The 12,687-nt window shown below is 39.5% G+C and overlaps 1 protein-coding gene across 2 annotated transcripts in view; it reads left to right on the top strand.

The window, feature by feature from the left end:
- Positions 1-12,687, top strand: part of cps1 (carbamoyl-phosphate synthase 1, mitochondrial) — a 38,159-nt gene that overhangs the window by 8,929 nt on the left and 16,543 nt on the right. For both annotated transcript variants that reach the window (XM_083908929.1, XM_083908930.1), the window contains exons 16-26: positions 10-138; positions 1,282-1,426; positions 1,546-1,756; positions 2,128-2,326; positions 2,437-2,613; positions 4,345-4,463; positions 8,313-8,454; positions 8,768-8,833; positions 9,055-9,118; positions 9,219-9,400; positions 11,819-12,013. In XM_083908929.1, the coding sequence (XP_083765055.1) occupies positions 10-138; positions 1,282-1,426; positions 1,546-1,756; positions 2,128-2,326; positions 2,437-2,613; positions 4,345-4,463; positions 8,313-8,454; positions 8,768-8,833; positions 9,055-9,118; positions 9,219-9,400; positions 11,819-12,013 (1,629 nt within the window). The remainder of the gene's footprint in view (positions 1-9; positions 139-1,281; positions 1,427-1,545; positions 1,757-2,127; positions 2,327-2,436; positions 2,614-4,344; positions 4,464-8,312; positions 8,455-8,767; positions 8,834-9,054; positions 9,119-9,218; positions 9,401-11,818; positions 12,014-12,687) is intronic.

Raw genomic sequence — 12,687 nt, 5'->3', positions numbered from 1 at the left:
ATCTCTCAGGTGTCTGCTGCCTTGAAAGCAGCAGAGAAGATTGGCTACCCAGTGATGCTACGATCAGCCTATGCACTGGGAGGCCTGGGCTCTGGTCTGTGTGACAACAAAGACAAACTAGAAGAAACTGCCCATCAGGTCAGGATAAGGATGCATCTGGATGCAATTGTTATTGTTTAAAAATTAAGCCTTCCTTTGCTAACGTTCTTTGTTGTGGAGAAAATAATTGACAAGGAAGACAAATATGAACTATTACAGCATTTAAGCGAGGCCGTGGAACACAAGTCAGATCAGCTTGTCTCCAAACGTATCCTCTAACTTTCTGTAAGTGTTGCAAAATATGCATCACAAATCGACTCCTGGCAGCCAAGCTCACTCACTGAAAACACAAAAAGGTCATCTTCCCCTTGCGTTACGTTACTAGTCAAACATTAACACCAGCCAAAAAATCTTGCACAACCGTTTAGTTGATCTCCCTAACAAGATTTTCAAATGTTCAAAACATTGGAGCCAGAACTCTGTTCTTCAGTCAACTTCAGTTCTGTTGCTGGATCTCACACCTTTGACCTTTCCCTACATAATTTGTCTACCACATCTAAACTGTATACAGCATATGTGTGCACAAAGATGGACTTGAAATTAGTTTGATTTGTGTGTTTGGACCTCTATCAGAAATGGAATAGTGTGCTGTTGCTTAGCAACATTATTTTATGCTCATCCAGAATCCAGCATTTGTGTCTAATCTGTGATCATATAACTGCATGAACTGTGTTCTAGTCTCTTTTAGATTGACATTCTTGCTATTACGTCATGCAGGAAGTCGTACTGCTTTTCTCATGTGGCTTTTCTAATGTATAATCATTTGAAATTATCATTGTGAATTTTTCTTTTCCAGCTGTGGCCAGTGTCTGTTCAGCTGCTTTGTAAAAGAAAAAGTTTAGTTTACAAGGTCTTGGTCTCATCTGTGCCAATAATACAAAATGGAAACCCAAGGCAAATGTATTTTGCTTCAACCCTCATGTCCTCAGTGTTTATCCAAACTTTAGTATACTTTGAAACAGCAAACAAACAGTATACATACATTGTCCTGTAATCATTGCACATTAACAGTAGGTATTTTTAAGTGGTTTTGCTCAAAGTTTAATCTTTAATTGCAGATTCGCTGTATTTTATTGAATTAAATGTCACATGTCTCCCTGTTATTGTGTTTATCCACTATGTAAAAAGTTAATGTTTACATATTAAAGCATCTAAATATATAATATTCTGTGTGTATTGCAGGCCCTAGCCTTGAGTAGTCAGATCCTAGTAGAGCAGTCGTTGATGGGCTGGAAGGAGGTGGAGTATGAGGTTGTGAGAGACATCGCTGATAACTGTGTCACTGTCTGCAACATGGAGAACTTCGACCCACTGGGCATTCACACAGGTGTCAAGCTTTACATTCTATCATTTGTACCAATGTGTTCCCCCAACTAGGACAGTTTGAGACAACTAAAACTGGATAAAGCCTCGTCTTCTTTATCCCCTCCTCTTCTGCCTTTTTAGGTGACTCCATTGTGGTGGCACCGAGCCAGACCCTGTCCAACGAGGAGTACCACATGCTGCGTGAGACGGCCATCAAAGTGGTCCGTCACCTTGGTATTGTAGGTGAATGCAACATCCAGTACGCCCTACACCCGTCATCGTTGGAGTACTGCATTATTGAGGTTAATGCCCGGCTTTCCAGAAGCTCGGCTCTGGCATCCAAAGCCACTGGGTAAGAAAATGAATATACATAAATGCAAGATGCTCACTGCCGATATGCTTCAAAAGCATGTTTGTAAGCAAGTGTAAAATACTGAACAGCACAGTTCTGTATATAAAAAAGTGTTTGTGACATACAATACAATATTATAATGACATTTAAGTTGCAATACAACATCATCATGATATTGCAATATACTGACTATTTGCAAAATCATATATTGCACAACAGCTTTAGTGAGAGCACCATCTTAAATGTATCTTAAATGTGGATCACATCCCCCATGCAGCATTGCCAGCGGCACTGTGTTGATTTAATGTTTAATGTTATCGTTCATTTTATTTTACAATATTAAGAAGGTGTTCTTGGTGCTTGTCTCACAGGTATCCCCTAGCATTTGTGGCTGCTAAGCTGGCTCTGGGAATCCCCCTACCGGAAATTAAGAATGCTGTATCTGAAAAGACCACAGCCTGCTTTGAACCCAGTCTGGACTACATTGTCACCAAGATCCCCCGTTGGGACCTGGACCGCTTTCAGGGCATGTCTCGTGAAATAGGCAGTGCCATGAAGAGTGTTGGGGAGGTAGGGAAGGATCCATGAAAAACTGCCCCCACCTCACTAAATTACCTGCTTATTCAGTATTTGCTCACATCCATATTGTCCTGTCTTGTGTTCCCCTCTTCTGCATTCAGGTGATGGCAGTGGGCCGGACCTATGAGGAGAGTATGCAGAAGGCCCTGAGGATGTGTCATCCATCAGTGGATGGCTTTGTGCCACGACTGCCACTCAAAAAAGCCTGGGCTGACACCCAGGACCTGCAACAGGAGCTGGCTGTGCCCTCTAGCACCCGCATCTTCTCCCTCGCCAAGGTACACTAATCGTTCCTAGCATTAATAATGAATGACACCAACTAAAATTTCTCATTAAAATCACATTTAGAAATGTCAAAGAAAATGTATCATGGAAAAAAAAAACATGAAATATAGTGAAGAAAAATGTGTCCCTGGCCTTCCTGCATGCTTTGCTGTGCCTGATGCCTAATTGTGTGGAAATGTCTTTTGTGTGTTAAATAGATGCAAAAATGTAGTTATAAATCCTGTAAACACACACTGTATCTAAGGGTCAGAAGGACTTTATCAGATAATGTGAGTTATCATTTGGAATCTGTTTTTGCCAAGTCTGCTTCTGTGCTTGAAGAATCAAATAATGCTTACTATGGTACGACACACAGTTAACCTCCATCATTCAAACACAAAGATGGTGCATGAACTAATCTAAGGTCAATAATATATACAGGTCAAGCAGTGCAATAATCTTTTATCACCAGCGGAGGTAAGAGAAGAATGAAGTTGTGTCAATGTCAAAACCTCCTTGGTCCTAGACCGATAATTTCCCCTAAATATGGAGTGAGATCATCAGAGAATGCGATGTTATTTTGGATAAATGGCCCATATCTCATCGCCCAGGCACACAAAAACCAGCTACGAAGTGTTGGTATCCACAAATCACTGAAACAATGCTTTATTCTCCCATAAAAGTGTTGAAATTAAAAGCATTTGTTTGCATAACATTCTACATTTGGTTTGCCATTGACTGAAACAGAAAATTAAAGTTCAACAGAAAATTATTGAAAAGAAAGAATGGATCATAGTGACATTTCAAGTAGGCTTTTCATGTAAATCATTATAAGTGCTTTCTCCAAACCTGTAATCAGTCATTCAACATGTTTAATATGGAAATGATATGTGCTCATTGTCCATGGTCTCTGTGAGTTCTCTACAGGTACACTGGCTTTGTCCCATTGTCCAAAAACATACAGATTAGGTTAATTGGACGCTCTAAATTGACCGTGGGTTAGAGTGTGAGATTTAATCTTGCAATTTGGCGACCTGTCCAGGCTGTATACCCCATTTCACCCTGTATCAGTCGGGTTTGGCTCCAGCTTCACCTCACGACCTTCATGTGGAGGTTAAAGCAGTAGACAACACTCACTGAGTGTGTTCATTGGGCTGTTTCTTAAAGAAATGTTTTCTGAGGTAAGGTAGAAAATAATCAAAGTGAAAACCAGAGTTTTGAGAACTTTGTGGTCTATGGAATTGCAGCCAAGTTTCCTGGAAGTGTTTGCCTTATTAAAAATTTACCCCAGATTAAACGGATGAATAATTCAAATTATAATAAAAGGTCCAAGGGAAACTAGCAGATACAGGTTGACCTCACAGATTAAAGTACAACCGTATCCAGTGGCTGCATACTATATGTTACTTTCTGAACGAAGGTGGACTGCATGGAAGGAAACCCAGCCTGCTAGCCTCAAATTATTTCTCTAAACAAATCAAAGTATTTTACTAACCATTACAATGGCAGAGGCTGTTTCTTGTAATACATATTGTGAAGTAATAAAAATTGTAGCTGCTGTCAGATTTTACAGGAAGGCATGATGGATAAATAACACAACTACTTTGAGTATTCTGCATACTCTTTCCCTTGATATGTAAGTTGATTTTAATTAGAATCTGTTTGTGATACCTACTGGATGTGTGCTGTCAGAATACTCCAACAAGGGCCATGACCATTCAGCCCGTTTGATGTCTGTGTTGCAGGCACTCCACAGTGGTGTGAGTGTGGATCAAATACACCAGCTGACAGCCATCGACAAGTGGTTCCTCCACAAACTCCACAGGATAACACAGCTGGAGCAGCACCTAGCAAACTACAAGAGGTAACACACAAACAGATGCATACCTTTCACAAACAAGGCAGGTTTTTGATCAAGTTTATACCCGTCACATGCTAGTTGGCTAGATTTTTGTGCTTCTAAAATATGAGTTGAATTTTTGCCTGCGTATATGCCTGTTTTCAGTGTGTAGAACATATGATTATTCTGAAGTCCAAGAGTAAAAGCTTCCCTCATTATATGGCATCCATCAGACTGTGTTTATCTTTGATGGTTGAAAGTGGAACAGCCTATGGTGGTCATAAAATCTGCATTGCAGCTAAGGCATGCTGAAAAAACACAACCAAACCAACATGTCCTTCAATACACACAACATATCCAAATAGACAGATGTGTTGCAGATGCTCATTTATTCATCTTTGAACACCAATGATGTGGTCTTAAAGCAGTAAAGTGTTTTTCCAGCCAGGTTCATCACTCATCTGTCTGCCCTGCTTACATATTTGCAGCACGGTTTCTGTAATTGTTTCTTTGTGAGTATTTGTATTGTGTAGAAATATATATCTATAACTTCAACCAGAAAAGTTTTGGTCCTCAAAAATGAGAGGAACCCTAGCCTCTTCACGTCTCTCTTCCTCTCCCTGTCGTGGTTCACCTCTCCTCAGCTGCTGCACTCTCTCTGTCTCTCTGCCCTCTGGCTCTTACTTGGACAGCTCAAATCAAAGCCACTGTGAATTTTCATGGCTCAGGCACAGGTAACCTGCTGCTTCCCTCTGACTATGCTGTTAAATAATTAATGGCTGACTGTCTGGTGGGCACCCGCCTCTACACGCTGACACATAGAGAGAGGGCTGTTGTCGTCTCCACTGCCTCTGGAGATGGGGACATTGGGATGGGGACACAACAATAGGCTGCTGCCAGACTGATGGAGCGTAGCGTTGAGTACAGGTGGACTTCAGGCTCTGCTGGTCAGCTCACACTTTTTGAGCGCATATCGGTGTGAGTTGTTTGATTACTGTAGTATGGACTGATCTATATTTAACATTTTAACTTCTCTTTTAAAGGTTCAGTGTGCATGATTTAGGTTAAATATATATACATATTATTTATGATTTATTTTCATTACCACAGCAGTGGGCCTTTTTAAAAAAAAAAAAACAACAAGTTCGAACAAATATATATAATGACCCGATAAGTATACAAATGAAGTTATGCTGCCGTACACACGGCAAATATAAATATTATAGTTTTGATAATTGTTATTATTATTCATAACATGGAGCACTCAGTAAAGTAGGATGGAATAAACACTGTCTGAATGGTAAACCACTGACAACAGGAGGAAGCTCCCACAGCTTTAACTAATTTGCAATAGAGATAACCTCAGAAGAAGGTGTTAAGTTATCATTTAAGATCAAAGTGACACAAAGTCGTCTTTATAAGAAGTCACCTACATTTTTTTCTCATACTTAAACAGTGGCTGTTGATGAAAATACTCCTTGGTCAAGTGGCGAATATTAGATCCAACAGGTGTGGTGAAATCATTGTATTACTGTGCGGTATATACATTATGTAAGCCGATTTTTAGAGTTTCTGATCAAGTCCTGGCCCTGTTCAGACTTGGTCAATTTAGATCCATTTACATGTGATCTGCAAGTGGACAGCTGTAAGTGCAGAACACATTGAAGGTTAATTCAGGATCCAATCACTTAAATTACTTTTAGGAGCTTGAAAACAAAGTGCCCTGAGACACACACACTGAAGGACCTGCTAATCAGATGCAGTCCTCTTAGCTGTTATGTTGTTAACCAGAAATATTGTTACACTCCTCAGGGATCCCCCATACTCCACCACAATAGTAATACAACACATACAGTATTTTTTTTTTTTTAGCTCTGCTAAAACTGGCTCTGGTCTCTCAATTTTGCTCTCACTTTGCGTACATTGACGTCAGTCACATCTATTAAGTCAGACATCATATTATGATATTTTTGTGTACTTGGATATATAAAGGTAGGGAGTGAGATGTGGTCAAAGGAGACGGATGCACAGATGCAATCTAATGCCAGGTGGAAAACTGAGATAACCAGAGTGGATGTCTTGAATCATGGGTGCACTGTTTTTTATACCTGCTGAATATCACACAATCTATTTTAATACACTAAAAGATGTATAGTCATGACACAACACCTGTATATGAATACAAAGGTTATTAGGTGTATAAGCCTTGTGCATGACATGAATTACAATTAAGAGGACAGCAGTTATACAATACTCAAAAGTACCATTCCAGTAATTTCCAGACTTAATTGACTGAAAAATTGACAAAATTAAAAGTGTGCAAACACAAAAATTGGTTCTCGTCATTTTGTGGTTCAGTGAAATTGTGAGTGCCACTCACAATCCTGTTTCCTCTCTCTGTGCTCCATCATGCACATTATGCACACAACACACACTGTGTTCTCTGTGGGCGATGGAGTTCATGTACATATGTTCATGGAATGCAAATGACATATAAGGTAATTGTACACAAGATAGCCAACCTCCAAGAATGAATAGCTTTCTTTCCTGTGTCTCTTCCTGGGGTTCGTTATTTTTTTCAGCTCGACCATACACAGTGGTTGTTAAAATACATTTGGCATTTCTGAAATTGTTACACAACAAGTTCATAAATAATTCATTTGTAGGCTTGAGGTTTTCCCCACAAACAAGAATTCCTTCCTATTGTCTCCAACTGAGGAGCCAAATGAGAAGATCAATATCAATCTCATCCCCATGCATTCACTTGTTAAGTTTAACTTGGAAAGAAAAGGGAAATTCAAAGGGAGACATTTAGAAAAAGTCAGTCTTCCAGCTAGAACTCACGCCATAGCACTGCGGTTTCAAAAACCATCTAACTTATGTACACAACCTATTTTCTAGGTCACAAACGTGCCCTGTCCTCACTGTCGTGTTGCATATTTTGCTAAATCTGAGCGAAACCCAGCTGGTCTTTTTTCGAAAATACAATACAACATGAAAGCAATTTATTATTGAATTTTTGCATGAGCTGTACCTTTTCACACATTCAATGTATAACATATCTTTCTTTCAATGACACACTCCAATTACTGTACTCTCTTTTTCATCCCCAATATGCTGCCTCAAACTATTTTGTTAAAATCAAAGCAGAATGAAAGGGCTCTGGTTTTGTTATATGAAGTATGAAAAGTTGATAAATAAGTGATTCATTGTAAAGTTACATTGCATTCCTGATGCTTTGAGGCTGGAATACTGGCATATACATGTACATCAACTATTTTAAAATACGCTCTTTATTTTCATCTGCTTCATTATAATGAAGGAGTTGAAAAACATTTTTTTGGCTGCTGTTGGAAATACATAAATGCTTTCTTGTTCAATATCACCCCTTGATTTAGATATTCTTTTTTCCTGTTAAAGCTCACAGCTTGCATTTAAGTTTTATTGATTTAATAAGTTTATAAATGGTGCACTTCCCAACCTTGTGCTCTGGCACCTTGGCGCCATATTTGTTGATGTGTTATTGATCACTCTGAGCTGGGTTGTTCCCTGCTGTCCACTGACGGGTAGGGAAGCCAGTCATGATTGACATTCTTAGTCCAGTGGAGTAGAAAATATCACAGACAGAAAAACTAACACACTTGAAAATAAACTGACTTTAGTCTTCCTCAGTGTACATCATGTTCCTTACATACAACATACTTGAATCTTGCACTTCTCTTTGCTTTTAGCAGGGAGAGCACCAAATTCTCCAGTGCAAACTGTCTTTAGTAGGTATAAATAATCAACCAATTGTAAACTGGGGAAGTAGTATGAAGTTTGTAATGGTTAGCAAATCCACCACAGTGTATAATTGTTAGTCTTCTCTTACAGTGGCACAGTACCAAAAGACCTACTGCTGCAGGCTAAGCAAGATGGCTTCTCCGACAGGCAGGTTGGTCAGATTCTGGGATCCAGCGAGAACGCAATCAGAGAGCTGAGGCACAACCACGGCATCAGACCTTGGGTCAAACAGGTGAGCTTCACTTTTCAAGTAGATGTGACCTCAGTTGATAAAAACACATTGAGCGATGGGTGTTTGATGTCCTGACTCCTCCAGTTTGCGTTTTGAGATTACTCGGGCTTTACTGTGTGTAGTTTACATGTTCTCCTTATATATTTACATTGGTTTCCTCACCTTTCTGCCAGCTGTGACATACATAAATCTTTAGCATAAACCATAAACATGTTTATCCCATTTTCTTGGAGGCAGATAACCTTAATACATTTTACATCTGAATGAACAAACGGCTCATTTAACCTTTATTTGCCCTTTTCCTGCTTCTCAGATTGACACCTTGGCAGCAGAGTACCCAGCTAAGACCAATTACCTGTATTGCACCTATCATGGTCAGGTATGATGTATTAAAAAATATATGCATATTATATCATAATGTTTATAGATGCTTGTAATGTGTTTATGCAATGTATAATGTCCAAACAATCACTACATTTTTATATTTTATTTGCTATGAAATTATTGCTAGAAATTGGAATAATAAAAAAACCTATAGACTTACTGACATTTAAGAGTGCATTTTGAACTATGGCTTTGTTGATGTATCCACTTCATTAGGAGCACGATCTGGACTTTAACGAACAGAGCATTATGGTTCTTGGTTGTGGGCCCTACCACATTGGTGAGTCCCAAGAACAAGTTTCATGCCATTTTCTTGCTGTTCAAATAAACAATTCAGAAATTCCACTGCACTGAAATTGATTAGTGGTTTGATCCATCAGGGAGCAGTGTTGAGTTTGACTGGTGTGCAGTGTCGAGCATCCGGACTCTGAGGCAGATGGGTAGGAAGACGGTGGTGGTCAACCACAACCCCGAGACAGTCAGCACCGACTTTGACGAGTGTGACCGCCTTTATTTTGAAGAGCTGACCCTGGAACGCATCCTGGACATCACCCAACAAGAGGTTTGCACACACACACGCAAACACTCATTTGACGAATAAACATTTACATTTATATTTCTGTTGTATCATTTAAATGAACACGGCAGTTAGTTTGTCGTATGACTCCACATCGGGTTTTAAGACACCATCTTTTACTGGAAGACAGATCTTCCAGTACATACATGAGCAGGAAATCATTGGCCATGATCAAGACAAGTAAAAAAACATGGATTAATTCCATTATAAGGTACTATTATCAGTATTGTACAGTATTGTTATAGTCCAGATATCAGCAGCTCATTGTTCCATATACTGAGTAAATTATTGAAGAAAACTTCACCAAACTCATACGTAAGTCTATCTGTTGCCCTCCATATCAACATATTCCATAACCACGCTATAAATGCTCTCTAGGCACAACTTTTTATACCCTGTGTCCAGTAGAGTAACTTGTTCTAAATCACTTTTCTAAAAGTGAGACAGCACATCCATCTATCACAGGGTTTTGTCGATGTTAATACATATTTGTTTATTCATGTGTATTGATCGGAATTTGAATGACATATTGAATTTCAATCAATTCCACGCTTCCCATAGGCAGAGTGTTATGGATCATTTTCACATTACACACATAATAAAAGAAATACATCATGTCACGCAGGTCAGAGGTGGGAAACACGAGTGCAATATTAATAAAAAAAATAATATTTACGCAATATTACAGAGTAGATTTATTGCCCCAGGACTGATGCACATGCACACACATAATGGTGTGCAATTTCTCCAACTTAACCTCTCAGGGATTTTGGCGTGACTGTACAGCTCAAGATGAATTTTTTATTAAAAATGTAGGAATGAAACATTAGCTTGGCTGTGACTTATTATCATAGAGTTTCCACAGAGCATGGCATCCTCTGTGCTGGGGGAAAACATTCACTGCTCAGAGTGGCATGAATGAAACATAACCAACAATATTCAGAAGTTCTCTGGTGATTCATATTTACATATAAGCCCGACTGCAGAATCACTTGCAGCTTTTTTCTGCCTTATCCTGCAGCATAGTGTCAGCCATTAAAAGCAGCCAAATAATCCCCTTTCTCTGTCAAAGAGAAACTGAGAAAACAGAATGGGTCCTAATGGGGACATATATTATGCAGCACAATTGGCTCATATAACATTTAAGAGCCTGGGCCTCTCTAATTACAGGTGTGATTATTTTTTTTCTTTCTGTTTTTAGTTTTCACTGACCTTTCTTCTGCTCTCATACATCACTGGGCTGTATTCGCTACATACTTTTTTGGGGTAAATATATTCATAGGTGGTCATTTAACAGGGCTGTGAAGCTTTTAGGGCATTATATATATGGCTAACTGAAAAGATGATCTTAGTCACGGGAGCTGTATAAATTGCTTGAATTTATTTTTTTACATTGCATTGTAAAGAAGCATAAACGTTTAAGTTGGATATGAAATAACATCAGGACACAAAAACAGTGTTTGTGGAGTTCCTCTGTTGGAGTTTCTCCAGAGATTCTCTGGAGAATATCTCAAAGACGTTCAAAAACAGCTTATGTTTCTGGCATGGAATTGCCTTTGCTGAAGTAACTGTAATCCAGGTAAAGTTGTGTTGGCACCTGAGACTGATTGTTTGTTTGCTCAGAGAGATGGAATTATACAATCAGTCCCTCTGTCAGAGCTACAGTCCTATCTTTCTTTTAACTCGTATGCATGAAGATAAAGCCTGGACAGAAACAGAAGAGCAGGACCATGAATAATGAAGATATACAACCTGGCATTGCCATGGAAACAGCATCCCCCTGGATGAGCTAGACAGGAAAAGGGGCTGCATTCGGTTATTAAAAGGAGCATACACGCACGATGCATTTGCAAATATTCAGATGCCTCATGTTTTCAAATTTTGTTTTGTTTCAGCCTTATGCTGAAATAATTAAAATATATACCCCCCCCCCCCCCCTTACCAGTCTATACACAACACTCGCAACACAAATGAGAGATAACAGAACAGCAGTTTGGTCATTTCCACACCTTGATGAGTGTCCACATGTGGTTAATTGAGCATCCCTGCAGGGACCTGAACATGGCCATTGCCTGACAGTCCCCATCTAACCTGACCGAGGTTGAGATGATCTGCAGGGAGGAATGGCCCAAAAAAAAATCTCCAAACCCAGGTGTGCAAAGCCCGTTGCATAAATCCTAAGAACACTTGAGGTTGTAATCACTGTTGCAGGTGCTTCACTTAAGCACTGAATAACCGGAATACTAATGTCACCAGTTTTTTTTCCCGTTTTAAATGAATGTACAAAAAAAAAATCCTATTAGAATTTATTCAGTCTTTATGTAATCTTGTGTTTTGAATATGTAGGAAAAATATGATAACAAAAGGTCCTAGACTTGACGGTGTCTTTCCTCTCCTCTCCAGGGTTGCTCTGGTAGCATTGTGTCAGTCGGTGGCCAGATTCCCAACAATCTGGCCGTGCCATTGCACACGAATGGGGTGAAGATTCTTGGTACGAGCCCCCTGCAGATTGACCGGGCGGAGGAGCGTTCCGTCTTCTCCAGTGTCCTAGATGACCTTGGCGTGGCCCAAGCCCCATGGAGAGCCCTTAGTTCTCTGGTGAGAGGAAACATACATAATGAATAGGAACATTAATGGTATATTTTGCTATGTTTTGTTAATATCTTCCTTGGCAGAGTCCAGCTACTTCGACCAGTGATGTTTTGTTAAACCTGATTTTTAAACCACATAAGGACGAGTTCCACTTGCTAATTATATTGGTGTTTACATAGAAGTTCATTCATTTTTATCATTATTGACTATTTTCTGAATGTGTATAGCTACAAAATTATGTTTTGGTTTTGACATTATTCACACCTTCCCAAATTAAATAAAATAATCCTTATGTTCCAGCCCTACAGCCGTACATTCATTACATTACATTCCCCACAAACAGACCAAAAAAAATACAACTTTCTTATTCTCTGGCACACTCTACTTCTGTTTGGTCTATTCAAGTCACTTATGGCTGGAAGAGAACATAGCACTGGTGAATCCCTCTGTGGAATGAGCCGATCACTGAAATGTCTGCAGTCCGTGCTGGAATATACCTTTCCTTTTCCTTTCCTAACTGCTGCTCATGTATTCAGTTATCACAGAGGAGCGATCAGCTGGGACACGCATGGATTAGGGCCTGTGTCTCTCCACAGTCTACTCCATCTCCCATTTCCCTGCTGATCTTGACGAAACTGTTTGTTTTTATTGGGCCAGAATAACTCAGAAGAACCGCGGGG

This window comes from Microchirus variegatus, assembly GCF_963457635.1.
Source record: "Microchirus variegatus genome assembly, chromosome: 22".
Lineage (NCBI taxonomy): Eukaryota > Metazoa > Chordata > Actinopteri > Pleuronectiformes > Soleidae > Microchirus > Microchirus variegatus.
The sequence above is the reverse complement of the archived record's forward strand: the minus strand, read 5'-3'. Positions and strand labels throughout refer to the sequence as shown.